Source organism: Cutaneotrichosporon oleaginosum (assembly GCF_008065305.1).
Source record: "Cutaneotrichosporon oleaginosum strain ATCC 20508 chromosome Unknown ATCC20508_contig02, whole genome shotgun sequence".
NCBI classification, from domain to species: domain Eukaryota; kingdom Fungi; phylum Basidiomycota; class Tremellomycetes; order Trichosporonales; family Trichosporonaceae; genus Cutaneotrichosporon; species Cutaneotrichosporon oleaginosum.
This window is the reverse complement of record NW_027072171.1, coordinates 521,902-549,305: the sequence shown is the minus strand read 5'-3', so window position 1 is coordinate 549,305 and position 27,404 is coordinate 521,902. Positions and strand designations below refer to the sequence as shown.

Genomic DNA, 27,404 nt, shown 5'->3' with positions numbered 1-27,404 from the left:
CGACTCCCGCGGGCTCGATAGGCGGAACTGCCGCCAAGAAGAGGACGCGTCGCGGGTGGAAGGGATGGGCGATCGAGGTTGTCGACGAGGAGGGAAACACGTTCATCCGCTCGCCTAGCCCCGAGCCCGCGCCCGATCCTAATCAGCCACGGCGCAAGCGTGGGCGGCCACGGAAGAACCCGCTGCCTGACAACACAAGTGCGTCCACTGCGCGCGTTACCCTACCCCCCCCCCCCCCCCCCCCCCCCCCCCCTCCCGCTGCTCTGCGCTGACATTGGTAGCAGCACCTGCTGCCGGCGCTGCGGCCCCTGAAACCGGTCTTGAAACCGCTGCCGTTGCGCCAGCAGCTGCAAGGGTAGCACCAGAAGTAGAGGCAGCGGCGGAAGCTACCGCGCAGGCCGAGACTGTGGAAGTTGAGGCCGTGGGCGCCCAGACCGAGGTTGTTGCTCTCGCGCCTGGAAGAGCCGCCATGAACGGAGGATATAGGACACACCGCAACATTTTTGGAAGCGGCGAGAGCACTGATGAAGGTGAGTACAGATGAAGCATGCTTGACTTGATGTTGACACATAACCTTGACACACTCTCTCGCCCTTTCGCGCACTTGATCCCTACCCCGACCACTGTTCTCGCGTTCAGTCCTTCGTCCGACCGTCGACGCTGGCTCCGACCTGTCTACCCCACCACCAGAGGAGGCTCCGCCTCCACCTGAGCCTGAACCAATGCCCTCCGGTGCCACCGGAAAGAAGCGTCAGCGCGATCCTGCGGCCACCGCTCCAGGCCCGAGCAAGCGACTGCGCCCATCGCGTGGAACCACTCCCCCTAGCTACGCCGAGCCGACCGAGCTAGTCGAGAACCTGTTTCGGCCAGAGGCGGGTCCCTCATCGCGCCGCGGATCACAATCCCAGACGCGTGCACGGCCATCTTCATCTCCCGATGTGAAGACTCCCGATGTGACCCGCCGTCGTCCCGGCCGCCCACCCAAGTCTAAGGCAATGGACATCGACTCGAGCGCCGCTGAAGGCGAGAAGCAAGCGGATCTGCCAGCTACAATGGTTGAGCTGAGCAAGGACAGTAACGCAACTGTCACCGTACCTGTCTCCGCTGCTTTGCGGCCCGCCACATCTGGCTCAACCAATACCTCACACGCACGTGAAGGCAAAGCGCCTCGCGCTGGCCGCAAATCTGGACCAGCATCGACATCCAAGGCGTTGCAGAGAACCCTTCACGATTTTGCGACGATGAGAGATGACCGGTCCGCTCCCTCCAAAATACTGCCCCCTGAGTCGAGGCCAGTTGCCGACAAGAAACTCACCGCGCTAGAGACGAGCGAGGTGCAAACACTGCCTCCTAGCAAAGGCGCCCATATGAGGCCAGTCCCGGATCGTGATCCATCATCCCCCCCTCAGCGTCGCCTGCCCAGCATTGCTGACGAGGCCAAAGCCATCATCGCTGCATCCAAGGCCAGGAACGACCGCGAAGCCAAGGAGCAGTCTGCTCGCGAGGCCGAAAAGCAGCCGCAGCCCACTCCCAGGGAACGTACTCCAGAGGAGACTCGCGAGCAGGAGAGTGCGATCCGTAGCATTCCACGAGAATCACCGCCTCCTTTGCACGATTTTCAAGACATCCAGGAGCGGGCCGAAGCCCGCGATCGCCCAGCGTCTTTTGATCCTCGACACCAAGAACGCGCACGTGAGATACCTCCAGGACATGGACTACATCGGCGGCGTGAAAGCCAGAAACATGAAAGGCGTACCTCATTCGGACCTTCTCCGAGTGAGTTTGATGACAACAGTCGCGAACATGAACGCGATCGTTCATATCACGCCGATGGTCGTCGCAACTCTCTTCCTCATTACGAAGAGAGTGTGAGCTCTGATCTGCGCACCGGTCTCCCCGACACTCGCGAGCGTCAGCCGGACCCCCGCGTCAACGGTATCTACATGCCGCATGGGCCATCAGGTTTCCCGCGTGTTCAGCAATACTACGCCCCTCCGCAGCTTGCGCCTCCCGGGCATTACGGTTACCAGCCTGGGTTCTACCCAGCTCCCCCCGTGCGTCACGGGCGACCGCCGCCTCATCTTTCCCTACAGCATCCCGTCTATGTCTACGGTCCTCCGATGACTTCTCCGCGTGACCACACTCGGGCTTTATACGATAGCTCGGCTCAAGAGTGGTACGGCCATAATGGGCCGCCTCCAGGGTATGCAGTGACTCGACGGGGGCCGACTGCGCCGGCTGCTCCTCCACCGCTGGAGTCTCGTCGTCCCCCGTCCCAGGGAGGAGCGCCGCGCTCTCCCAATGACCACTCCAGCCACTCACAATTGCACCCGATCCGTGCGTCACCTGCAGACTATTCTGTCGTGCAGCTTGGCGGCCCTATCCGCGAGCTAGCTCCTGACATGCGAGGCGACTCTCGCGTAGCAGATCCCCGGAGCGCTACTGGGGAGCATGGACGAGAGCGCCGTGAGGTGATGGCCGAGGTCCAACATGCGCGCCAGTATCCGGAGCGGCGCGATTGCGATTCCATGTCTTACACCAACGTCGTGCCGATCCCCTTTCCCACCGGCCCACAATATCGTCCTCCTGAGCCGCGCCCACTTCGTTTGGACCCACGGTACCCTTCAGTCGCGCTAGCCCCTCCTGGTACGGCACCGCCGGTCCCTTCAAACAAGACGGATCAAATTTTTGCCAAGGAGCACGCGAATGGGTTTGAGGGTTTGGATCCTAGTCTGCAGGATAACGCGCGTGGTTTTGTTGAGAACGTCAGAGTAAGCCGCGGCTCTGGAACCCTCTGCTGATCTTAGAACAACTTGCGTACCATGGTGGGGACGTACTTTCTTGAGCCCTCATCTGCGCGTGACGCCTTTCTGGAGCGGATTGGTCGTGATTTGATTGATTTGGGGTGGATGTTGACGGATGGGTCTGATGGCGCGCTGTACTCGCGGGGCGGTCCTCCTTGGCCTCATGAGAACGGCTCACAGCAGCGCGCGAGAGACCCTCCGCGCGAGTGGCGACCTGTGTCTCATGGTCGTCTGCCACAGCCACTGCAGGACCAGCGCCCTTCATCGGCAGACGGACCAAACTCGGCGCGCAGCGGGAGTTGATACGAGTACAGACTCGTAGAGTAGTAGTAGTATGTATTGGCACTGCAATGTTTGATAGACTGGAGTTGATGTCCATGCATAGGTTGTTGCTGGAGAGCGTTTCCGAATTATGGGGATAGCTTCTGCAGTCGCGGTGCACAAGTCGAGCAGTGAGGAGGGTGGCGGAAGGGGTGGGTGGTGCCCATTTTGAATTGTTTGGTTCTGACGGCCTGATGGAGCGTGATCTAATATTCAGGATCAGGTATTGCGCCTGACGGACCCCACGTGGATTTGAGATGGGCGGGACCAAATAATATGCAATTCAGCTCGAATTTTGAGAGTCTTGGGCAGCTTGGGCGCTTGGGCGGAAGCGTCGGGTGATGCGTCACCCCACCCAGGTCCCACCCACCCAGCGGATTCAATCTGCCTCTTCGAGCTCACGACCACATCGCTGCTCCTCACCATCCCCTCCTCTTCTTTCCCTCTCCCGCCACTAATCCATATCCGTCCGCCTTGCCTAAAAGTCCTTGTCGGCCGCCCCAACCCCCTTCTCAACTCCATCCCCTCCTCCAACAGACCCCTCCTACCCGCCCAAGCAATGGTAAACTTCTACTGCGACACCTAATTCTTCTTCCCGACTCTACCAACAATCATCGCCGTCCCGCCGTCGCTTCCAATTAGCAAAGTCTATTCGCATCCCATCACGCGGAGCGTCCATCACCTTCCATCGTCCTTCCCGTCTACTCATAACACACAGGCTCCCCCCCCCCCCCCGCCTTCTTCCAACACCTTCTCCCTGGCCCCACCATCGACAATGGCCCGCAACGAGCCCAACACCCTCTCCGGGGCCATGCGTTCTCCACGCCGCGCTCGCGGGGGTGGGCTGCCTTACAATCGCGAAGGTAACGGTAACGGCAGTGGCGCGCCGCCATCGGCCTTTGCTCACGGACTGCGCACATCCCAGTCCATGTCAAACCTCCGCCGCTCCGGCTCTGAGACTTTGCTCTCTGGCATCAAGAGTATCTTCTCCCGCCCGCTCGCTTGGCTGGCGACGCCTACCCGGTCGCAGCCACAGGGCCCCCAGGGGACGAAGCGCGACCACCTCTCGCCTGACCCCGAGGACCCGCCGAGCCCTTCCGCGCGCCGCGCAAAGAAGCGCGTTCGCCGTGCATCCCCCGACCAACCCACGTCACCTAAGCGCATCGGTCCATATGAGCCGCTCAATGCCGCGTCCACCCTTCCCCCTCTTCCCGCGGCCATCTCGCTCTCGCGTACACGCTCCTCCCTCGCCCCCTCCGCCAGCATGCCCTACCTGGACCCCCCCAAGTCGCTGCTTGGCCCATCCTCGTCACGCACCACTCTTCGCCCGCGCGGCTCACTCGTGCATTCGTCTAGGATGGATTTGAACACCGATGAGTTTGGCTCGGCGTCTGGTATGAACGCAACCCCCGACCGTCGTCGTACGCTCGGGGGCGCGCACGAGGCCTGGAGCCCATGGAAGGATTCGACGCCGCGCGCGCCTCTTGCCGCCTCGCCGTTTGCCCCAGCTTCGGGCTCGCGCACCCTTGCTCGTAGTCAAACGCTCACCAACATCCGCGACGATGCTTCCGACGTCAGCATGCGGAGTATGCGCGCTGGAAGCGGCTTCGGTACGTTCGGCAGTCGCTCGCGAATTCTACCGAAGAGCTCGTCAATGCGATTCGACACTGTGGCCGAGGACGACGATGCAATGAGCACAGCCTCCGACCGCAATGATGCGTTTGCCGAGCGGGCTGCTCGTCGCGCTAGCCTTGTGCCTATGCCGACGCGCCTCTCCGCGCTCCCGTCGCGCTCGAAACCCGCAGCAGAGCCCAAGATGGTCTATGTTCCAGGCCGTGGATTTGTAAAGGCTGCCGAGGCGTCGATATCCAAGCCCGCGCCGCGAAACGACGCTGACCGTATTCTCGAGGCTCTCGAGGCGTCTCGCCGGGCGACCTCGACCCTGCTTCCGCCCAACTTGGTGGGAGCGTCTACCCGCCAGTTGCGCAAGGCTATAGCTGTTCCGCTTGCGACGGCCGCTGCCGCAGCTGAGCGCAAGGGCCACCGGGCTGAGTGGCTCAGTCACGGCGGAGGTGTTTCGTCGGCCATCTCTCCGTATGGCCGTCGCCGCGCCGTGGACCTCCAGGCGCGCGAGCAGCGTCGCGAGTTGCGTGCTGTGCAGTCGGATGCTGAATTGTCGGACATGGAGGTGGACGGTTCTGCGCGCTCCATGCGATCGGCCTCGGCTGCCAGTTCGCGCCGCCGTAGCACGCGCTCCCGCTCCATGATGAGCATCTCGGGAAGCGAAGACGACTCGCAAATGAGCGTGTCGGACGCGCGCTCAGTCTCCCCACCCGGCAGGAGCATGCGTCGCTCGACGCGCAAGGGTAGGAATGGGGCGGCCGAGGAGGAGACGCCTAAGCTGCGAAGGAGCACGCGTCTTCGCACCATTGATGAGGCGGCATCGCCATCCAAGCCCTCGCCGTCGACCCGCAACAGGCGTGCCAAGAGTCCGTCCGCCGACGCCACGCCTCGTACTTTTCGCCGTAGGAAGGCGACGACGCCTATCGCGGAGACGTCGCCCGAGCCTGCTGCAACGCCCGCTGTCCCCACGATCAAGGAGACTGCGCCGTCGCCTATCGCCTCCTCGTCGTACCGTGTTCGTGACGAATCCGCGCCGCGCGAGCGATCTAGCCTCCGGGCTGGCCCGGCGCGTACCCGCCAGCATCAGGGCGCTGCCAGCTACGCCTCATCGCGCGCGACAACGCCAGGTGCAGGTGCTGGCAGTGGCCGATTCTCCGCTCGCGAGGAGGACTTGCCTGACATGGAGGAGCTGGAGAAATTATCGAAGCAGTCGACAGCGAACTTTTCGGGCTTCTCCATGCCGAGCTTCCCGACGTTCGAGAAGAAGGCTGAGGCACCAAAGGAGCCGTTGGAGAATGGGCAGCTGTCCAGCCGCATCTCCGTAGCGCCGCAGCAGCCCTCTGCGTCCCTTAGCCTCCCCAACTCGGGTCTCAAACCCTTGGGCGGCCGCATTGGCTCGACGCGCCCCAGGGCAAGCTCGCCCCTCGCCTCCAGTTCGTTCACTGCCGCTGCTGAGCCGGACTCACCCCACACCAAGGAGAAGGAGAAGGAGAAGGAAGCCGCGAGCGACGCCCAAGTGCCGCCCTCCGGCGGCTTTTTCTCCTTCACGGCTTCCGCGGCAGGATCAGCCGCTTCCACCCCAGGTCTCACTCCCCCGGCAGTCTCCAGCTCTGCCTCGGCCAACTCTACCTCCAACTTCTTTGCGCCACCCAAAAGCCCTGTCAAGGCCGCTGGTCTTGGCCTCGGCAAGCCGTCGACCCCCCCTGCGGGCGGTATACCAAATTTCTTCGGCGGCTCGACCACGCCCACGGCCCCTCCACCCAAGGCACCGGTATTCGACTTCAGCAGTAGCAACATCAAGCCAGCCGGCACAATTGCTGCTCCGGAGAAGCCTGCCAGCAAGGACACAAGCCCCGCCCCATTCTCGGTAAGTTTGCTGCGCAGAATCCCCGGGCATGTGCTGAATGTGCAGTTTGGCAAGCCCGCCGGCCCCGGCATGGAGGAGCAGCCCAAGGCCACGTTCTCTTTCGGCGCGCCGTCCGCATCGAAGGTCGACACCGCGCCCAAGGCCTTTGACTTCGGTGCCAACACGTCGAAGTCAGGCGAGACATCTGCTACTACCGCGTCCAAGCCCTTCGACTTTGGTGCTTCAGCGCCCGCCGCCCCTACTACTAACGCATCGCAGTCGTCCTTTAGCTTTGGAGCTTCGTCCGCTCCAACGGCCAAGCCGACTGAGACGCCCATGGCTTCGCCGTTTTCCTTCGGCGCCCCTACTGCTCCAGCCGCGGACAAGGCGCCCGAGGCACCGAAGTCAGCGCCGTTCAGCTTCGGCGCGCCGTCCGCTACGGCCGATGACAAGCCCTCTGAGCCCGCGAAGGCACCTTTCTCATTCGGCGCTCCTTCAGCTCCCCCTGCAAACAAGCCCGCTGAACCCAAGACCGGCTTTTCCTTTAGCTCGGGCAGCTCTGCTACCGCGCCGACGGAGGCGCCAAAGCCTTTCTCGTTTGGTGCTCCCTCGACCACTGCCCCAGCTGGGGCTTCCAACGGCGACAAGCCCGGCTTTTCTTTCGGCGCGCAGTCTTCTACTCCTGCTGCCGGCTCCGGGTTCGGTACCCCCGGCGCCTCGGGGAACACGGGCTTCAACTTTGGCGGAGAGAAGAAGGCCGACACGCCCACTCCGCAGGCCGCGCCAGGGTCTACCTCGACCTTCTCATTCGGCAACAGCTCGGCTCCTCCTGCCAGCGCAGGTTTTGGCGCTGCCAATACAAACGGTGACGCGAACAAGCCTTTCAGCTTTGGTAACACGTCGAGCACTCCTGCTCCGGCTGCGGGCTTCAACTTTGGCTCCAACTCGTCTGCTTCCACCATGGGCACTACCGCTCCTACTGGCTTCGGCGCGTCCGTGACCTCGCCAACAACCGGAACCGGAACGGGCGGGTTCGGGGTGTCGTCTCCCGCTACAGGCTTTGGTTCTGCGTCCACCTCGAGTGCTAATCAGACGAGTAAGCCGGCCTTCTCCTTCGGCAACAGCTCCGCTGCACCCGCCGCAAGCGGGTTTGGTAGCACCAACTCGGGCTTTGGCTCCACCCCAGCAGCATCGTCTGGCTTTGGCGCCCCCGCCCCGGCATCGGGCGGTTTCAACTTCGGCTCGACTGGTAACAACTCAAGACCGGGCTCCTCTTCTGCCGCACCGACATTCAACTTTGGCGCGACCTCGGGCACGTCTACGCCCACAGGCGCGGCTCCCACTTCTGGGTTCCAGTTCGGCGCGCCAGCGGCCTCGTCATCGACCAACGCACCTTTCCAGTTTGGCACACCTTCCGCTACCCCGGCCGCCCCCGCTTTTGGTAGCAACCCTGCGCCCGGATCTACATTCGCTTTCGGCGCACCTGCATCCGCCGCCAGCGCACGCTTTGGCTCCCCCGCACCCGGAGCTGGGGCGCCTGCCGAGGGATTTAGCATGGGCATCGGGACTGAGACCCCTGGATCGCCTGGCGGCAGGAAGATCAAACCTCTCCGTCGCGGCGCAGTTAAGCGCTAATACAAGTCGACGTTAGAAGTATATTGGCATTGTAGTCTGTCCATTGCATGCATCAACTCTCGAGTGCGAGCATTCTTGGTGGTACAGGATTGTGCTGTTAGGGCCTGGGAATAGGTCCGGCATGGTCATCCATACAGTGGCACCTGCCAGAGACGATGTCTTCCTCTAAGGAACCTCCCACTCGTCAACGACTGGCAGCATCGACCATGCAGGCCGCGTCCTATCTACGGGTTATTTAAGAACTGTAGCTTTGGCTGATCTGCTGATAAAGCAGAATTTCTCTGTGCCATTCACTGAGACGCATCTGTCACAGAGGCGAGGGAACTGGCGTATTGGCGGGATGCACACCTGGTTGAGTTCCGTGTGTGTCACGCCTAAGCAAAAATAGAGCCTGTGAGTTTCTCTTAACAAAACGGCGATGAAGGAAAGTAGTGGGTATTCTGGACAGGATTTGTCGCACGGCCCGGCTGTGCCGCTCGGCGAAGTACGGCTCTGAGCATTTGGCTTGACGTCAGTCTTGCGATGTGTTCTAGCCTTCACACGGCTGCTATAGCACTTGGGAGGTATCATATAGCCTTTTCTGGATGCTTTTGAACAGTGTGTGCATGTGTGCGTGTTGCGAGGATGGGGGGGCCCGGGGGGGGGGGGGGGGGAGGAAGGGGTTTACAGTGGCTACCGCCGATAAGCAAGCACGCCCTTAGCGTTCGCGTCGCAGCGGCCTGTGAGGCGGGGGACCCTCCTGAACAGAACTTGGTGCAGATTCATACATAATTGACACTCCTCATTCGAGTTCCTCTTCGACAGGTTGGGCTGGCTGTATGCTGGCAGTAGCTGGCAGTAGCTGGGCTGTACTGGAGGCGTGCGCCAGACAGCGAAGGAGAACGGACGGCACACACTCGTAAATGCGGTAAATGCATCTGTCCGCTGCTGGTACATCTGCGCAGGTCCCAGTCTTCGGGGCAGGTACATGCATGTACTTTGGGCCCGCTCTACGTCAGTAAGCAATCAGACTTGATAGTGCACCAGAGGGTGGATCAGTCAACGTGGCATTGAAATTCAGGTTTGAAAGAGCGGCCCATTGAGTCACAGTTTCATCGCGATTCCATGTGTATGAGTACGCCGGCGCACTTAGCCATTACTGGACCTTTAGTTCGGCCGCCACACTCCAGAGAGACAGTGGGCACGAGAATTTCGACGTACGTACATATACTGTCGGTTCGCCTCTGCACTGCAGTGAAGTAGTGATTGGAGTAGTACAGCGTACATACCATTTGCTATACTAGCGCTATGAAATCGGGTCTCGAAAGCTGCACAAAATCATTGCAGCACGCACAACACCCTCTGTTGGGTTGGTCTTTGGCTGGTGATGGGCATCGTGAGCACACACTTTACGCATGAAGCTTAGAGGGTGCGTCAGTCGCACAGCCGGACGCTGGGTAGGGGTGTATGGGGCCGGTCTCTGGCCGGGGGCATCGGGCTTGAGAGCAGGAGATTTCAGCGTAGGCTCCACCCGAGGTATGGGACTCTCAGTGGCTTCGTTGGCATGATTCTGTTCAAGCAGCCGTTGTGGAATATCGCAAGCGATGCCCTTACGCAAACAGGGGAGGCACTTGTTGCTGTTCGCCAATGCAGGATCTGTAACCTCGCTCGCCGGCGCGCACCGAATCTATACATCAGCAAATGTCCTCTGTCTCCGCACATCACAGATGGTATGACGCACTTTGCTTTGGCGGCAATTGGTGCACGCTGTAACTTGCCGAGCACGCCGGTGTTCAGACTGGAGCGGCTGTATCTTCGAGGTCTCTGGGCTCTTGCTCTTCGAGACCATGATTCTAAAGGGATCCGAAGATTGGGAGCTGGACGAGCATGTTGTCAAGGGTTGGGAGATGGGTTATCGTCGGCATGGACCGCCCAGATGTTTATAGTGCTCACACGAGAGTCGTCTGACTCGATCTCACAGTCTTCCGGCCGGGGAAGCGCAGTACCCATCAGAGTGGCAACATGGCTCAAATGTACTCTAACCCCGAGGGAAGGAACTGTTCGACCGCCTTGTTCCATTGAGTCCCACTGAAGTTTCCCCACTTACTGGCGTAGCTTTACCCATTGCTTCAATGGCTTATATGCAGCGATGGGGAACTGTTGGTGAAAATGATGCTGCAGTACGTATGGTATTGGCTGTTGCCTCGTCCGTTGTTTCAAATCTGGTGTGACTGAGACAGAAGTGACATCGAAATTTGGATGGCTGGCTCATCAATGGCGCTACTGTAGATTATGACTGGAGGTCAACGCGCCGCGCAAACGAGATTAAGTGCTAACTCTGATACCCCGCCTAAGGACCCGGAATCCTGGCTGTGCTGTGAACGCTGAACTGCAATTTGAGGGCGAGACAGCGACTTGCTCTTCGTTAGGAGAAGTCCCCAATTACCTTGGGCCTGCAGTTCAGTGTTGGCGACTCGTTCGCTCCTCCGCGCGCCATCATCTGACACACCCCAGCAAACTTTCAATCGACAAGCCTGCGCTCTCACAGGCATCACAAGATATGCATCTATGTCAGAAGGAGGGCCGCGTCTAACAAAGCCCACACAACACACTCAATGGCTGGTGCCTGCGCCCTCAGCGCCTCAGGCAAAGGGGTAACACTGGGCAAGAAAAGGACGACAGCACGCACACCCGCGTCTAAAGCGTAAAGAGCAAGCCACCAAGAGCGGGAAGGCAGCGCTGCGCCGAGCATGACGGTTGACGCGGCAACCTCCAGGCCGAGCAGTGCCTTCAGCGCAATCTCAGTTGGCAGGCCTGTTAGCACGGCAAGTAAGGCGGCCACGCGCAGCATGACCAGCACAATACGTGAATCCCGCAGAGGTCGCAGCACGTCTGGCGGTGTAGATGGTTGCGGGATTGCGAATACGCCACCTGAGCCTTGCTTGCGCTGCTCGCCCCACCTGCCCCGCTCATATCGCCCCCAAGCGGCTTGTGGCCGCTCGCGAACCGGCTCGCCACCCAGACCCCAAGTTGCCAGTAGCGCCTCGAGGCCTGTCTCGTTCGACTCGGCCGCTGCGAACATTCGTTGCGTGCCGACACCAAAGCCGTCCCAGTCGCTGTGCGTTGGCTCCCAATCCATCGGCTCATCCGATCGCTCAGGTAAAGCAAGAGAGGGTTGTCCGAACACTGCAGAAGGACGAGAGCGCTGGGGTGAGGCTTGTGAATGAGAAAGAGAAGGAGCTGGGTGGTGCAATGCAGTGGAAGGATGCTGAGAAGAGGGAAGGGTTTGAGAATGTGCCTCGATGCGGACCGGCCGCACAAGCGTCAGCTGTATGCGTGAAGTATCGCGCCGACGCGTAAGGGCTGCTATCACAATCTGGTATCAACTAATAGCATGGCACAGAAACTTACGGTGATGTCCAGAGCAGCGGCAGCCGTGATCCAGCTGGCAGGCAAGCCCCAAATGATGCCGGAGGCGATAGCGAGGCGGAGGACGTAGAGGCCGAGCATTGTACCGACCCACACTCGCCTGCCGTGAGCGGGACGTCGCTCACGTGCAGCGTGAAGCCATGTTGGGTCCCACACGGCCCAGAGGATCGCACAAAGGCGCACCGCGAGCACAGCGGTCGTGTGGGATTGAAATGCCCGAAAGAGGACGTTAGGAGCGGCCCAACCTGCTGTCAGCCTCGCCCTCAGGAAGACTCACCGGACAACGCAATGCCTATGACGGCAAACATATCGAGTGCCCACGCAAGGCTTCGTACCCGCCAAACGCCCACATCTATCCAACTCGGCCCGGAGCGCCGCGTCGTGTCGACGCTGCGCCTCAGAGCGCTCCCGAACGCTTCCGCTTGGGCGCGCTGGTCGGCGCGTTTCAGCCATGCATCCACTCCCGGTTGGCATGCGGCGCAGACCTGGGGGTAGCGTTCGTTCAGTGATGTACGGTAAGCTTCGAAGCCGGCCACTCTCTCAGCATACGTCGGATCCTGGGGTCAACATAACAAGGGGAACAATGGGGACGCACACTCTCGGCGGGGAGGTACGTCGCGAGAAGGTTGAGGACGAGGGTCTGGTTCGCCTGGCATGTGTGACAGAAAGGCGAAGCTGCAGAGGACGCAGTGGGCAGGCGCGCGGAGGAGGGATGGGCTGCGTGTCAGCTGGTCCGAATATCTGTATCGCTGGGTGACGCGAGGTTGTGGGAATGACTGCACAACTTATCGTTTACTCGCAGCATTTATGCTACCTCATCGCTCAATCTAACTCACCGCGTCGTGCAAAGCTCGCCTCGTTCATCGCGCTGTCGCGCATGGCGGGGTGGTCGCCATCGATCTGTCCGGCGCGGTCTCTCCCGTTCCAGCATCCGCATGCAGAACATGACCATGCTAGCCGCGTCCGAGAAGGGGGACCTACTGCGGAGCCGCAGAAGTAGCACTGTTCCGGGGCTGCAGTGAACAGCCCCATGTCGAGTGGCTATGTTGTGTTACTAGCAGGCAGCGTCGCGCCCGGATGTTGTCAAGTCGGAGATCGGCAAATGTTGGGTGGCGAGTGATGATGCGTCACGAAAAGGGAAGTTGGACAGTTTCCGTCGCTGCTTGCTTTCGGAATCACCCACTCATCTTGATCCGCTTTTGCTCAATCCACGCGTCCTCGGTCCCCTGCTCCTCGCTTTCACCAAAGTTTCTGCAGAGCTCGCTGCCATGCCTGCGTTCACTTCCAAATCGCGGAACCCGAACAAGCTTGTGTCCGCCGTGCGCCGCCGACCATTCGTGTTTTTCGGGCTCCCCTTCCTCTCCCTAGTAGTCGCCAGCTCGTACGCCTTGCAGACGTTTACGAGCACGCGTTACGAGCTCAACGACCAGAAGGTATCGGCAGTTAGCAAGGAGGATGAATTGGGCATGAGCAAGGACCGGAAGAAGGTGGACATCCGGGAGGAGTACTATGTGAGTGACAACATGATCGGCTTGAACTCTTGTCGTCTCATTGCTGCATAATAACATCGCATCTTGTGTGAGGAACTGTATAGCTAAGACCAGCGTCTCCAAGGCCTTGGGGGAGACGATGCTGCCCTTGCTGGGGCCATCACGCCGTCTCAGGCCGCGGCACCTGACGTGACAACGCGGACGGAAGCGGCTCTAGCAGAAAGAAAGAAGAGGAAGAAGAACTTCTTCGACACGACGAGCCAAGACGATTATGAGCCCGTTCGTGTCCCCCGTCCAGTGGGCATGCCTGAGTGGGGCGCGGCGCCGTCAAGTGGGGACGCGCCTGTCAAGGGGGCGCGCGCGGAGGATCGTTGGGTCTAAAGGCAGTGTTGGCACTCCTGGGCGATACGCTCGTGAAAGTAGGGGGTGCACGGTATCCGTAGCGCATGTGGAGAGCATCTCTAGACGTTGACAGCATTGCATTGCATACATAAAGTACCACTCTGCGTGTTGCTCTCTTGCCAGCCGATGTCGAGCAACCGGCTAAACTGCCTAGATTGCAAGTGGAGGGCTCCGCAAGTACTGACGTGACTACCTTGCTGTTGCCCTCCCCCCATTCCCGCACTCTCGCTCTCTCGTCCACGCGTTGCTTTGCCTTCTCCTTTTCTCGCGATCTCGCGAGCTTGTGCTCTCTACCCTTGGACCTCGACCGCTATCTCTGAACACGGTGGAGTCTGTTTCTTAGGACGACACATCCCTCGCGACAATGACCCCCGCCCCACCACGCTTCCTTGTTGAGCATGTTGGCAACCTAGCTCGCGGTTTCTCGCGCCCCCATGTCACCCTTACCTGGGCCCAAAGTTTGGACGCCAAGATCGCTGGGCCCGGTGGAAAGCGCGTGATGATCAGTGGTCCAGAGAGCATGCTCATGACGCATTGGTCAGTGCCGCAACACAACGGACCTCGCGATGCAGTCGGTTTACGTTTGCTGACAACAGGTTGCGCACGATGCACGACGGGATCCTTGTTGGCGTGCAAACGATCATTATGGACGACCCGCGGTTGAAGAGTCAGTCCGCATTGCGAACCTTCCTCTTTGTCCAAGTGATTACTCTGACTGCAGTCCAACTCGTTCCACAGGATGACCTCGACCTCCACTCGCCTGTGCCCATCATCCTGGACCCCAAGCTACGCACACCACCCACAGCCCGCATTCTGTCTGAGTGGAGGGAACACGGCTCCAACCCCGAACTTACCGGTCCAAAGCAAGTGCGCCAGCCGTGGATCTTGTGCGAGGCCAGCCCAGATCCCGAGCGCGTCAAGGCACTGGAAGGCGCAGGCGCGCGAATTCGGCATGTCGATCTGGACAAGAACGGTGTGTAGAGTGACGGTGCAGCACGCGCACAGTGTGCTCGCCTGGAGCTGATGACAGGCCATATTCCCCCCACCGAACTCCCCAACATTCTGGAGAACATCGGACTCGGGAGCGTTATGATCGAGGGTGGCTCACGCGTTCTGAGCAGTTTCCTACACGCTGGGCCACGCGCTGACGGGTCCGCTTTGGTTGACAGCATCGTCGTGACCGTTGGTCCGATGTTCATTGGCGAGGGTATTGGCATTGTGCCGCCCGGTGATGACATTGGTCTCCCGGAGCTGACCTACGTCCACACAGAGACGATGGGGAAGGACTCAGTCATGGTAGCAACGTTGGCACAGATTGCTGCAGGCGAGGAGTTATAGCAGGTTACGGGTCTCCAAAAGCGATGCATACTAATACATGTGAAATACATTACACTTATCCGGAGACAGACCGTCCCGAGCCTGGTCCACCAGGCCCAAATGTCCGTCTCTCGCCCGGAGTCGCCCCAGGCGTAGTTGCAGTAAGAGCGCTTCGCATCGATGCCTTACGCTCACTTGGCGTGCTCGCAGCCTGCGCGCGTTTCTGCATGAAAGCGCGCTCCGTAGATGTGAGCGGCTTGCGGACTGGGCGGTTTGTGCGCGCCGCCAACGGGGGTCTGCCGGCGCTCGGCGGGCTGTTGCGCTTGGGCAGCGGCCCGTCCTCGACCCACACCTCGCGAGTAACGGACTCGTCATCAGCCTCACGACAGCGCTTGCCGCGCGGTGTCGAGGTCGGCGCGTAGATGGAAGCCGAGGTTGACGTCGCAGCAGACGCAAGGGCAGAAATGATCTTAGCGCCGTCAGAAGGGACGGACGAGGAGATCGCAATGGGCGGAATCTCGCGAGTGCGTCGGGGCGACATATTCTCCATCGTGTTCTGAAGAGTCTCGATTTCGCTCTCGAGCGCCCGCACTTTGCGGGAGAGCTTGTCTGCCCGCGCGCTTGCCTTCTTGACCTGCTTCTTGAGCTCCATTTCGCGGTCGTCGGCCTCCTCAAGATCAAGATTCTTAGCGTCAAGTGCAGCCGTCTTGTCTGGCGTCAGCTTGGGTCCGGGTCAGCCACTACTCACACTTCAGGTCCTCCTCAATGTCGGCGAGCGCTTCCCTGAGTGCTTTGTTGGCTTGCTCAAGATTAGCGAATTGGCAGGCTTGGCTCTCAGCCATAGCTGCAGCGGCCTGAGCTTCCGAAAGCTCGTCGCGAAGTGCCGCGAGGCGGGCCGACATGTCGACCTGTCCCCGCTCCATGAAGTTAAGGTGCGAGGCGGCCTTGCGGGCGTCTGTCTCAGCGGCTGTGGCTCTGTTCTGCATCGTCTTGAGCGACTCGAGGGTGTCGTCCAGCTCCGAGCGCGTGATGTCAAGCTGAGCAACGAGCGCTGCCTCACGCGAGCGCAGCACGTCCAGCTCACTCTGTGCGGCCTCGAGGTCCGCGGTCGCTGCTTCGAGATCGTTACTGAGAGAGGAGTAGTCTGCGCGAGCCATACTCAACTCTGAAACGAGGCCTTCGATGCGCTCGGCAGCGGACCTGGCGAGCTCATCGCCGGCCTCCACTTCGCCCTGTAAGCGAGCAACATCGGCGGCAAGAGAGGCTGCGCCTGTCGAAGTCTCCTTGGCACGAGCGACTGCAGCATCATGCTCTGCACGCATTTTTTCAAGTTCCGCACGAAGGGAGTCAACCGTCTCAGACAGAACAGTGACTCTCTCCTCAGCAGTCTTCAGCCGGTTGTTGGCGCTGGCTGTTTCGAGTGCGGCACGCTCGCGTGCATTGACAATCTGGCTCTTGAGGTCTTCGAGGATTTGCTCGCGCTGCGTCTCGGCCTCGGCAGCCTCGGCGGCAGCTGTAGCAAGCTTCTCCTCAAACTCGACGGCAGCAGTTCCAAGCTTGATGCGAAGGTCGCTGGCTGTGAGATTGGAGGTGGTCAGAGCCTCCCTAATCTCGCCTAGCTCCGTCTCAAGCATCATGACGCGGCCTGTGGCTCCATCATGCACTGTCCGTGCGGCATCGAGGTCGTCCTGCATCTCGTTGACACGTCCCTGCAGCGCTTTGGCCCGTGCCAGTAGTTCAATGCGCGTTTCTTCAGCCACCGAAAGGTCTGCTTCCAGGGCTGATGCGCGAGATGTGGCGTCGGAGTAGGCGGAATTGGCCGTCACAAGTGCGGCTTCGAGCTCAGTAACTCGTGCCTCGAGAGAGGCAAGCATCTTCGTAGCGGCGTCGAGTTCTGCAGACGTTCCCTGCAGATGACCGAGCTCCTCCTCCGTCACGCGCAGCTGTGAGCGGGCAGACTCGAGCTCTGAACGCAAAACGGCGTTCTCCTCTTGCTGGTGAGCGGCATGCTTGACCTCAAGAGTCGCGACCCGCTCAACAGATGCACTCAGTTGCGCCGCGAGGCTGGTGGAGTTCGCGGTGGTGGCAGCCAGAGCCTGGCGATGCACAGCGACGGCAACCACGAGGCTGACAATTTGCTGGGACTGGTGCTGGTATTGTTCTGCCATCCCCTCCCACTTCTGCTGAAGATTTGCGGTGTGCGTACCATCCTGCGCATGTTCGGCCTCGAGGGCCTTATGTTCTGCGACGGTGCGTTCATGGACAGCACGGAGGTCGTCGAGGTCGACGTAGGTACTTTCGAGCGTGACTTGAAGACGGGCCGCTTGGTCACGCGCATCTGTGAGACTGCGAATAACGGCCGCATGTTCGGCCTTCAGGGCGTCGTGTTCGCCGCTGATCTGGTCGAAAGCGTCCTGCGACACAGCTGCTGCGAGCTTGGCCTCCAGCACGGTGTTGACCTCGGACAGCTCGGCAAAGTCGTCCTGCAAGCTCTTGAGTTTGAAGTCCAGCTTCTGCTTGTCCGCCTCAAGCACCTTGATAAACCTGTCGCGCCGCGCAACACGCTCCTGCGCTTCGGTGAGAAGTCGCCCCTCATCGTCTGCAGCCATGATCTGCACAGTCGCGCCATTCTGGGCGCTCTTTCTTGACTCATGCTCCGCGCCGAGATTCGCCGTAACAACGTCGAGCTTGCTGCGGAGCTCGCACATCTCGGTCTCCAGCTCAACAAGTTGTGCCCGGGCTGCATCGCGCTCACTCTCGACAGCGCCAAGCGATTCGGCCGCCAGCTGAGCGGTGGAGGACGCCTCGGCTTCGAGGGACGAAATCTTGCTTTCGAGGGAGGCAACCATGCTTTGAAGATCCCTGTTGGCGCCGTCAAGAGTGGCTACAGCGGCAACCTCCTCAGCGAGCAGAGCGCGGGCAGACTCAGCCTCCGTAAGTTGTCGCTCCAGGTCGCGGATAGTCGTCTCGAGGCCCACCACCTTGGCCAGCTGCTCCTCAAGCTCCGCCTTGAGGGTCTCGCTGGTGATATGGCTGGACTCAAGATCAGTCACCATCCCTTCGAGCTGGGACACGCGCGTGTCCTTCTCCTGGACTTGACCGAGTGCCTCCTGAAGCTTTTCATTGAGCCCGGCCGTTGCGCGGTCAGCGAACTTGCGCTCAGCTTCAACGAATGCCACCTGGCCTTTGTATTCGTCGCGCTCATCACGCAACCGGCGGATCGTGAGCGTCATCTTCTCGACTTGCGCCTTGTCGGGCATGTCTCTAGAGTCCAGAAGCAAGACCTTGTCCTGAAGCTCGGCCGACAAGCGGTCGCGCTCTTGGCGGAGGCGGCGGATCTCGTTCTGGCTGTCGGAGCTGGATCCGGCCAGAATCTCGGCCTCGAGCCGCTTGACTGCCAACTGTGCCGCATCGCGGTCCGAAGTTGCGCGAGCGAGGTCGTCGGTGGTCATGCTGCGGTCAGCAGCCGCTTTCGAGTTACTCACGAAAGCTTTCGCTCCAAGTCCCCGATCTCATCGCGCAAGGCGGCCTCCATCTCCATGATCTCGCCCTGGTACGTCTCAGCCGTCTCACGCCAGCGCTCGCGCTCGTTGCGAGCGGATTTAAGCTCAGCTTTCAGGCTGCTGGACACCGCGATTTGAGATTCCAGTTCGACAACGCGAGCGTCTCTGCTTGTGACGTCGGCAAGGGCAGCATCGAGCTTGGCCACAAGGGCTTCTCGTGCACTTTCAGCGGCAGAGGCGGTATCCTCAGCAGTAGCCAGTGCTTGCTCGGCTTCAGCAAGCTTCACTGCCGCGGTCGCTGCGGCTTCCTCAGACTGCGCAGCACGGCCACGAGCCTCAGCCGCAGCCTGCTCAGCCTCAACAGTGATTGCTGCTTGCCTCTGCAGTTCCTGTCGTCAGCGAACTCCTCTCAGAGATAAGAAGCTCACTTCAACTTGCTCGCGCAGCGCTGTGTGTGCCTCGACCTCGGCTACGACCTTGGCGCGTGCCTCCGTTAGTTCGCCTGTCGCGTCGTTCACTTGGCGCTTGAGAGCCTCGGCTTCTGAGTGGGCCATGTCGCGCTCCCGCTCCATCTGTGCTTCCCTCTCGGCGTGTGCGCCGTAGGATCGTGACATTTGGGCCTCCATTTCGGATGTCTTCTGCTGCAGGTCGACCAGCTGCCGTTCCGCGCGTGCGTTGATGTCACGGAGAGCTGTAAGCTCTCTCGCTCTCTCTTCCAGCTTCTTGAGGGCATCGTCCACCTCACCCTCCTTCTCCTTTAGCCGCGCTTCGAGCTCCTCAGCGCGTGCAATGGCCGCATCCCGCTCAGAGCGGGCTTTATCGCTCGCTTGCGGCGGCTGCGAGCCGCCCTTCTGGTCCAAGTAGAATTGCAGCTCATCCACTCTATCCTGCAAGGACTCGGTGTCACGCGCGGCACGCTTCTCGGCAGCCATGCGTGCATTAAGCGCCTGGTCGCGCTCGCGCTCGGTGGCTGTGAGTCGGGCTTTGAGGCCGGAAATTTCACGTTGTGCGTTGGCCACTGCCTGCGTGGCGTCGTCCCGCTGATTCTGAAGAGCGAGGTCGAGGTCTCCAGCGGAGGAGCGCCGCCGCCTTGTCTTTGGGGTGAATGTGCGCGCCAGACGAGTGATCTCGGCCTCCTTCCGCTGCAGCTCCTGCTCAAGGGCCTTGATGCGCGACGAAAGTTTGTTCTCAGCTGTAGAGGGGCCAGAGCCACTGTGTGAGAGGCTTGCTAGGTCTGCTGTCAGTCTGCTCAGATCCAGACCCACCATACTCAAGCCTACGGCTCTCGCGCTCAAAGTCTGCCGCGCGTGCGCTCTCAGCCCGCAGCTGCGTCTCAAGATTGCTAACGCTCAGCTTGGTTTGTGCGAGATCCTGGAGTCAGCTTTGCATCCTTCCCACAACTCACATCTCTTAATGCCCTCAGTGCAGATTCAGCATTGTCTGCGCGCTTCTCTTCTCCGTCTGCCCTTGACCGCAAAGATTCAACTGCCGCCTTGGCCTCCGTCAAGGCCTCATCGTGCGAGGTCTTCTCCTTCTGAAGTTTGGAATAACGCGCATCTGTGATCAGCGCGACGTGGAGGTTAGATAGCAGAGACGCACCTCGGTCAGCGATTTGCGCCTTCAGAGTCTTGATGAGCTTGTCTTTACCGTCCTCGCCGAACATGGCTGACGGAGGTAGGAATCTCAAGTGGTTAGATGGGATGGGTAATGTTAGACGACCAAAGTCAGTCACGACCTGTTGTTTGTGTTCAGGGACGGAAGCAATTCGACCTTCTGAATGTCTCTTACGTCAGTCGAAACGTCTAAGGTTGAGCCTCCTGGCGTTCTGCTTATCAGAGCTTCCAAACCCCCAGAGCCATAACCCGCATGCAAGGACCACTCAGATTAGTGCCACACGGAGCAGAGCACTGTCCAATACGTCAAGTGGGCGGATCGGCAGCGTCAGACTCAATAAAAGTCGGAATCGAAAACGAGATGCATACCGGAAAAACAAGATCCTTTCCTACTAACTGTCTGTCCACGCCGTAGGCACAGTGGCGGTCGGCGCGAGGCCTATTATGCCTTGGTGGCGAACGAGTAGGCATTCTGGAAGATGCGGAACCAAGGACCCTTGCCCTTCCACTCGCCGCGCTTGTCGGCAGGGAACCACGAGTTCGATTCTGCGGCGACAACACGCTCTGGGTGGGGCATAATGGCGAGGACGCGACCATCTGGTGTCTGCACCGCGGCAATGCCCTCGGGGGACCCGTTGGGGTTGAGCGGGTACCGCTGTGTGACAGCGCCGTTTCCATCAACGTAGCGCACAGGAACCAGGTTGGCAGCGTTGAGCGCCTTGAGGTCACCGTGCTCGGCAAAGTCGGCGCGGCCCTCGCCGTGTGCAACAGCAACGGGAAGCGATGAGCCTTCCATGCCTGAAAGGAGGACTGAAGTGGTACCAGCCGAAATCTTGACAGTGGAAACGCGGCCCTCGAAGCGCTCTGAGCGGTTCGCCTTGAAGAGAGGCCATGCCTCGGTGCCAGGGATGATGTCGTGCAGCTGGCTGAAGAACTGGCAGCCGTTGCAAACACCAAGGGCAAAGGAGTCCTTGCGCGCGAAGAAGGCCGAGAACTCGGAGCGTGCTACGGGGTTCAACAGCACCGAGTTGGCCCAACCAGAGCCTGCTCCAAGAACATCACCGTATGAGAAACCACCGCAAGCGGCAAGACCAGCAAAGCTGGACAGCTGGAGCTTGCCGCTGATGATGTCCGACATGTGGACGTCGATAGCCTCGAAGCCGGCCGCGTGGAATGACCATGCCATCTCGATGTGACCGTTGACACCCTGCTCACGGAGAATGGCTACCTTAGGAGGCGCAGTGATGGCACGGTCAACATCGGGCAGGAAGGGGAAAGTGATGTCGAAGAGGATGCCACTGTCCGCATCATCAAGGATTGCGTCAAACTCCTGCTTGGCGCCAGTGGGTTCGTCGCGCGCGGCCTGCATGCGGTACGATGTTTCAGCCCACGCCTGTTGAAGCTTTGCACGTGTGGAGTTGAACACCTCCTGCCCGTTGGCCAATATCGAGATCCGCTGGTTCTCGCGGCCCAAAACGGTACCGCAGGCGTGAAGGTGCTGGGTGGGGAAGCCAGCCTGCACAAAGGCGTGCTGGAACGCCTGGAGATCCTTGGTCCGGACTTGGAACACGGCACCGAGCTCCTCATTGAAGAGGGCGGCGGCCACGTCGCCAGACTTGGAGACAGCATCGACATTGAGCTCGACACCGCTGCGACCAGCGAATGCCATCTCGACGACAGTGGTGAACAGTCCACCATCTGAGCGGTCATGGTAGGCGAGGACGATGTCTTTGCCGTGCAGAGCCTGTACAGCGGTGAAGAAAGCCTTCAGCTCAGCAGCGTTCTCAACATCAGGGGCCTCAGCGCCGAGCTGCTTGAAGACCTGCGCGAGTGCGGAGCCGCCCAGACGTTGCTTCCCACGGGCCAAGTCGGCAAAGACAAGGGTGGTCTCGCCGACGTCAGTACGAAGCTGGGGCGTCCAAGTGCGCTCAACGTTGTCAACGGGGGAGAATGCGGTAACGATGAGCGAGAGGGGGGCAGTCACCTCCTTCTTCTGCCCGTCGGCCTGCCAGCGCATGCTCATCGACATCGAGTCCTTGCCGACAGGGATACCGACGCCCAGGGCGGGGCACAGGTCGAGGCCAATTGCCTCAACAGCCTCGTAGAGGCGCGAGCCCTCGCCCTCAGCGGAAGCAGCCGACATCCAGTTGGCCGAGAGTTTGACCTTGGCAAGATCGGGGATGGAGGCGGCGATGAGGTTGGTGAGCGACTCGGCAACGGCCATGCGAGCGGAGGCCCCAGCCGAGATGAGTGCAAGTGGAGTGCGCTCGCCCATGGCCATTGCCTCACCCACGACAACGTCAAAGCCGAACGACGACCGGGTGACGGCAACGTCAGCGACCGGGACCTGCCAGGGGCCGACCATCTGGTCGCGTGTGACGAGACCGGAGATGGACCGGTCACCGATGGTAATGAGGAATGACTTGGAGCCGACCGAGGGAAGGTGGAGGACACGGTCCACGGCAGTCTCCAAGGTCGCATCGCTACCGTAGGCTTGAAGGGACGAGTCAAAGGCGTCGCGCTTGGGCTTGACCGTCTCCGCCTTGCGGTGCATGCGAGGCGGCTTGCCAAAGAGAACAGACATGGCAATGTCAATCACGTTGTCACCAAGGAGGCGGTCGGTGACGACCAGGCGCTCCTCCTCGGTGGCGGTGCCAACAACCGCGAAAGGTGCGCGTTCACGGCGAGCGATCGCCTCGAAGGCGGGGAGATCCTCGGGGCTGACAGCGAGAACATAGCGCTCCTGCGACTCATTGCACCAGATCTCCATTGGCGACATGTTCGGGTCATCAACCAGAACGTCGCGGATCTCGAAAACGGCACCCAGACCAGCGTCGTGGACAAGCTCGGGGAGCGCGTTGGAGAGGCCACCGGCGCCGACGTCATGGATAGACTGGATGGGGTTGCCGGGACCCTTCGAGCCGCGGTTAACGCACGCGTCAATGACCTGCTGGGCGCGGCGCTCCATCTCTGGGTTGTCACGCTGAACCGACGCGAAGTCCAGGTCAGCCGACGACTGGCCAGAAGCCATGGAGGAGGCAGCGCCGCCACCAAGACCGATGAGCATGCCGGGGCCGCCAAGCACGATAATCTTGGCTCCCGGGGTGATCTTGTCCTTGCGGGCGTACTTCTCACGGACGTTACCGAGACCACCAGCGATCATGATGGGCTTGTGGTAGCCACGCCACTCTGGGGCTCCCTGAGGGCTTGGGACTTCCATGAGGAACGTGCGGAAGTAACCGCCAAGTGCGGGACGGCCGAACTCATTGTTGAAAGCCGCAGCGCCCAGTGGCGCTTCAATCATGATGTCGTAGGCCGAGGCGATATGAGCTGGGCGGCCGATGTCCGACTCCCAGGCCTGCTTGAAGTCAGGGATAAGAAGGTCCGAGGTGGTGAAGCCAGCAAGACCGGCCTTAGGACGAGAGCCACGACCGGTGGCACCCTCATCACGGATTTCGCCGCCCGAACCAGTCGATGCACCTGGGTAGGGGGAGACAGCGGTGGGGTGGTTGTGCGTCTCAACCTTGATGAGAATAGGCATGGTCTCCTCGTTGGCAGCGTACGCGTTGTCCTCGGCACCGTTAACTGCGAAGCGGGGGGCGGTAAAGCCCTGAAGAACGGCAGCGTTATCCTCATACGCCGAAAGGGTACCGTTGGAGTTGCACGCCTTCTCAGTGTTGCGGATCATGCCAAAGAGAGAGTTCTCCTTGTCAGTGCCATCGATGGTCCACTTGGCGTTGAAGATCTTGTGGCGGCAGTGCTCCGAGTTAACCTGAGCGAACATGAAGAGTTCGGCGTCCGTAGGGTTGCGGCCAGCGGCGACGAACGACTCGACAAGGTATGGAATTTCCTCCGGGCTCAGAGCGAGTCCCAGCCGGACGTTGGCCTCCTCAAGAACAGCTTGAGGGTTCTCAGCGCCAACGATCTCGACCGTGACAAGAGGGTCAGGCTTGTGCGAGGGCGGGAAAATGGTGGCCGACTCAGGGAGGGCAGTGGCAACAAGCTGAGTCATGCGGTCATGGATGAGGTGAAGAGCTGAGCCCAGCTGCTCAAGCGAAACGCCAGCGCCCGACACGAGATAGAGAGCACCACGCTCAATGCGCTTGATGTGCTTGTCAAGGCGACAGAGTTTGGCAATGTCCGTCGCCTTGGAGCTCCACGGAGAAATGGTGCCGGCCCGCGGCAGAACATACACGGCGAGCATGTCCTGGGGCTTGGTGGCGGCGGTGAGCCAGGCCTTGGTGGAGGCGAGGCGCTCGTCATCACCATACGCGAGGAGCGTATCGAGAATGCGGCGCTGCTCACTGGTAGCCTCCGCGAGCGCCTTCTCCGCGTCGGCGGAAACCGCGTTCACGAGGTGCAGGTGCACGGCGTCCAGGCCAGTCACGCTTGGCAGGACAGCCTGCAGCGCGGCGAGGAGCGTCGTGCGCCGCGTGGGCGTGATCGCCGACGAACCGGGGAGGACGAGCATCCCTGCTGGTCAGTTAGTCGTTGGGATGGAAGCGTACTTGGCGGAGGGGGGTTGAAGGGGGGGAGGGTTGAGAGGATTGAAGAGACGTTGGCGTCGGGCTTCCGTCTTGGGGCGCTACTGTTGTTGAAATTCCAGGACCTGGTTGGAGTCGAAAATCCTATCCTCAGAGTGGAGGTCCAGCCATTAGGAGGTATTAGCATCTGGCTGTGGGCTGGATTAGACACTATTTGATCCCGTTCAATTGACCCTGATGTGTCGACTTCAGCCATGACGCTGCGGAACAGGTCGGTGACTCGAGGTGGAGGTCGTGGAACAGTCGGGGGGCGTGGCATGTTCGTGTTGACAACCCACCCCGGATTCTGTCCACGTTCTTGCCACTTACTACACATCCTCACGACTTCCGTCAGACGCGCCAACCATGGGAGGTAAGTGATATTCGGAACGCGACTTATATCAGTCACCTTCTCATCCCTGTGGTCGCGCCTCTTCGCCAAGCGCGAAACCAAGGTCCTGATTCTTGGTTTGGACAATGCCGGCAAGGTGGGTCGTACAGTATACCTGCAAGGTCGAGCTATACTCCCGAGTTGTCGGGAGGGATGCAGGAGCGGAAGGGCGAAGCGCTGTGGAGGGAGATCATGAGAAGCAAGCCTGCAAGGGCTGCTTTTGAGTTTCTCACACCAGTCCACCATCCTTTACCGCATTACGATGGGGGCCGTCGTTGCGTCGGCGCCAACAGTAGGGTCAAACCACGAGATCTACGAGTACAAGGGTGTGCGGTTCGGCTTGATCGATCTGGGTGGACAAAGTAGCCTGCGGGCGACGTGGAACCAGTACTTTGCCGACACGGCTGCGATTATTCTCGTCATCGACTCAAACGACGCGGCGCGCTTGGCACTAGCGAAGGCTGAATTGCAGAAGCTGGTCAAGGCCGAGGTGAGTCCTGTGAAGCAGCATGATGGTATGATGGTGTGGGTGAGGTGGGCTGGAGAGAGAGAGAGGGAACAGACGCCCATGGTGCGAGATGCGCGCGAACAGCACGGACACGCTTTGATGATCGCCGACGAAACGAGCCGCGCACCACTCTGACTGCTATTCTCGATGAGGAAATTGCTAACTCGCAGGAACTGCGCACTGCCCTCCTGCTCGTCCTGGCAAACAAGCAAGACTTGCCGGCTGCCGAGGGCCGTCTCACGCCGGCGCAAGTGTCGGAAGGGCTTGGACTCACAGACCTCCGCGAGCGCGAGTGGCAGATCATGGGCTGCTCGGCATTGACGGGCACCGGGCTCGTGGAGGGCATGGATTGGCTGGTCACCAAGCTCGAGCAGCGCTAGACTATAATGACATTACATCACGACACTTGCATGCCACACGAATCATTGTATGCTATCGGGGGATTTTGCTATTGCTGCGGGGATGAGGGGAACTCGTTAAGATGCGGGTTCTCTTGTCGTCGTGAGTGGTTGCGTTCCACCACTCCAGGGCCTATTGTCCTCTTACACTTCCTCGACTGTTCCGGCTTCGCGTTGACTGGGCTTGTGCTCACTCCCGTGCCTTCGGACTGTGCGCTACGTCTTTGGGACCGGAGTCGGAAGCTTGGATACGTCGGAGATCAGCTTCGTGTCCTTCTGTCCCGAAGGTAGCACGTGGTTCTGATCTATGTCGGTGTCGAGCTCGAGCTCTCCGAAGACTGTGTCCTCTTCGGCGTCCACGTGCTCCCAGTCATCTTCATCGTCTGTGATATGAGGGTCCAGCGCGGGCGTCTGCGGAGCGGGGCCGAGCGCAATCTCGTTATACAGCGAGCCCGACGCTCCAGCAGCAACAGGCGCTGCAGGAGGTGTAGCTGCGCGGTATCGTTCGCGCCAAGCCCACAATGAGGAGCGGGGCTCCGTTGGCTGAGGCTCCGTAGCCTTCTCATCCTCGATTGGCACGACAGTGGGGCGCGGCACGACGTCAAAACCCAGGGCTGCAGCGGCCCCTGTTCGAGGGGCACGACCACGTCCGTCCATGAGCTGCGCGAGAGGCACTTCGCGCCGCGGCGGGGAAGGCGGCGGTGGGGTGCGCATGGGTGATGAGGAGAGTGGGGAGTGACGGAGGGGGGAGGTACTGATCGGAGAGTGCAGAGGGGAGAAGGAGCGGGGGCGAACAAAAACGCCGGAGAGCGTGTTGGGCGCGCTTGCACCGCGGGGCAGGATGGAGACGTCGGCTCGACCCTCACTGATCAGGCTCTGACCGCCCCCAGCCAGATTGACGCCGGGACGACGCGGGTGGCGACGCTGTTGAGCGTGAGGGTTAGGGATTGGGCGTGGAGGAATTGGCATGGCGTTCAGGCTTGCTGGACGCCGGGTAGACAATGGTATGGGCGATGGAGTGGAGAGGCGAAGTGTACGGTGGGCGTTAGTGGGATAATGAATGAGAGGAGGGTGAGTGAGATTGATCCAGTGGCAATGGGTTTAGGAGGTGGTGGGGAAACGGGATGTCCAAGCCCGATGGCCGCGGGTGGCAACGCGTCCCGATAAGGGGATGGGACCGCGGCGTTGACAATGGTAACCCAAGAGGTGGTGAGACAGTGACACTGGGGCAAGGAACAGCGAGAGATAAGTGATCGCTGAGCGGTGGCCTTCTGTATAAGTCCATCGCCGTCTAGGCGCCTGTACGCCTGATTGCTGTGAGTACCAGGCCGGACGTAGTCATGAGACAAGAGTGCATCAGGGCTCACACACATCGACCCACCTCTGGAGGTTGAGGCGCTGTCAAGGCGCTGTCAACAACACCCGCAGATAGCCAGGGTAGTGACGTCTTGGATTTGCCACCGAGTGGCCAAATGCTGGGTTCCGCGGTTACTTGGTGACCGGTGATACGTCCCCACGGCGGGAGCAGAGTCCGATTGATCAAATGACGTGATATGAAATGCAATGAAACACCTCGACGCGTTCGACGCGTCGTCTCTTGGCGCCGTCCGCATGGCACACCT

The 27,404-nt window shown here is 60.4% G+C and overlaps 10 protein-coding genes across 10 annotated transcripts; 5 read left to right on the top strand and 5 right to left on the bottom strand.

Annotated features, from left to right (window-relative positions):
- Positions 1–469: 469 nt before the first annotated feature.
- Positions 470–3,107, top strand: COLE_01914 (uncharacterized protein; the record flags this gene model as incomplete). The annotated part of the gene is made up of 6 exons (XM_018427038.1): positions 470–530; positions 640–1,539; positions 1,583–1,776; positions 1,866–2,054; positions 2,370–2,771; positions 2,808–3,107. 6 exons carry the CDS (start codon positions 470–472, stop codon positions 3,105–3,107), a joined length of 2,046 nt encoding a protein of 681 aa, XP_018275269.1.
- Positions 3,108–6,684: 3,577 nt separating this feature from the next.
- COLE_01913 (uncharacterized protein) lies at positions 6,685–8,229 on the top strand (the record flags this gene model as incomplete). The annotated part of the gene is made up of 1 exon (XM_018419592.2): positions 6,685–8,229. The coding sequence occupies one exon, from the start codon at positions 6,685–6,687 to the stop codon at positions 8,227–8,229; it is 1,545 nt and encodes a 514-aa protein (XP_018275268.1).
- A 1,285-nt stretch (positions 8,230–9,514) lies between these two features.
- On the bottom strand, positions 9,515–10,057 carry COLE_01912 (uncharacterized protein; the record flags this gene model as incomplete). Its single annotated transcript, XM_018426112.2, has 2 exons — positions 9,515–9,895; positions 9,950–10,057. The coding sequence occupies 2 exons, from the start codon at positions 10,055–10,057 to the stop codon at positions 9,515–9,517; spliced, it is 489 nt and encodes a 162-aa protein (XP_018275267.1).
- Positions 10,058–10,774: 717 nt separating this feature from the next.
- Positions 10,775–12,669, bottom strand: COLE_01911 (uncharacterized protein; the record flags this gene model as incomplete). The annotated part of the gene is made up of 5 exons (XM_018426111.2): positions 10,775–11,584; positions 11,620–11,882; positions 11,915–12,194; positions 12,233–12,354; positions 12,474–12,669. 5 exons carry the CDS (start codon positions 12,667–12,669, stop codon positions 10,775–10,777), a joined length of 1,671 nt encoding a protein of 556 aa, XP_018275266.1.
- A 236-nt stretch (positions 12,670–12,905) lies between these two features.
- On the top strand, positions 12,906–13,508 carry COLE_01910 (uncharacterized protein; the record flags this gene model as incomplete). Its single annotated transcript, XM_018420568.1, has 2 exons — positions 12,906–13,148; positions 13,368–13,508. The coding sequence occupies 2 exons, from the start codon at positions 12,906–12,908 to the stop codon at positions 13,506–13,508; spliced, it is 384 nt and encodes a 127-aa protein (XP_018275265.1).
- Positions 13,509–13,893: 385 nt separating this feature from the next.
- On the top strand, positions 13,894–14,867 carry COLE_01909 (uncharacterized protein; the record flags this gene model as incomplete). The annotated part of the gene is made up of 4 exons (XM_018424546.2): positions 13,894–14,066; positions 14,126–14,196; positions 14,251–14,502; positions 14,560–14,867. 4 exons carry the CDS (start codon positions 13,894–13,896, stop codon positions 14,865–14,867), a joined length of 804 nt encoding a protein of 267 aa, XP_018275264.1.
- Positions 14,868–15,325: 458 nt separating this feature from the next.
- COLE_01908 (uncharacterized protein) lies at positions 15,326–20,012 on the bottom strand (the record flags this gene model as incomplete). The annotated part of the gene is made up of 8 exons (XM_018419591.2): positions 15,326–15,423; positions 15,504–15,557; positions 15,595–18,299; positions 18,332–18,738; positions 18,778–19,583; positions 19,615–19,720; positions 19,755–19,906; positions 19,949–20,012. 8 exons carry the CDS (start codon positions 20,010–20,012, stop codon positions 15,326–15,328), a joined length of 4,392 nt encoding a protein of 1,463 aa, XP_018275263.1.
- Positions 20,013–20,404: 392 nt separating this feature from the next.
- COLE_01907 (uncharacterized protein) lies at positions 20,405–24,433 on the bottom strand (the record flags this gene model as incomplete). The annotated part of the gene is made up of 1 exon (XM_018427037.2): positions 20,405–24,433. One exon carries the CDS (start codon positions 24,431–24,433, stop codon positions 20,405–20,407), a length of 4,029 nt encoding a protein of 1,342 aa, XP_018275262.1.
- A 705-nt stretch (positions 24,434–25,138) lies between these two features.
- COLE_01906 (uncharacterized protein) lies at positions 25,139–25,764 on the top strand (the record flags this gene model as incomplete). Its single annotated transcript, XM_018424545.2, has 2 exons — positions 25,139–25,366; positions 25,555–25,764. 2 exons carry the CDS (start codon positions 25,139–25,141, stop codon positions 25,762–25,764), a joined length of 438 nt encoding a protein of 145 aa, XP_018275261.1.
- A 234-nt stretch (positions 25,765–25,998) lies between these two features.
- Positions 25,999–26,751, bottom strand: COLE_01905 (uncharacterized protein; the record flags this gene model as incomplete). Its single annotated transcript, XM_018424544.2, has 1 exon — positions 25,999–26,751. The coding sequence occupies one exon, from the start codon at positions 26,749–26,751 to the stop codon at positions 25,999–26,001; it is 753 nt and encodes a 250-aa protein (XP_018275260.1).
- Between the last annotated feature and the right edge of the window lie 653 nt (positions 26,752–27,404).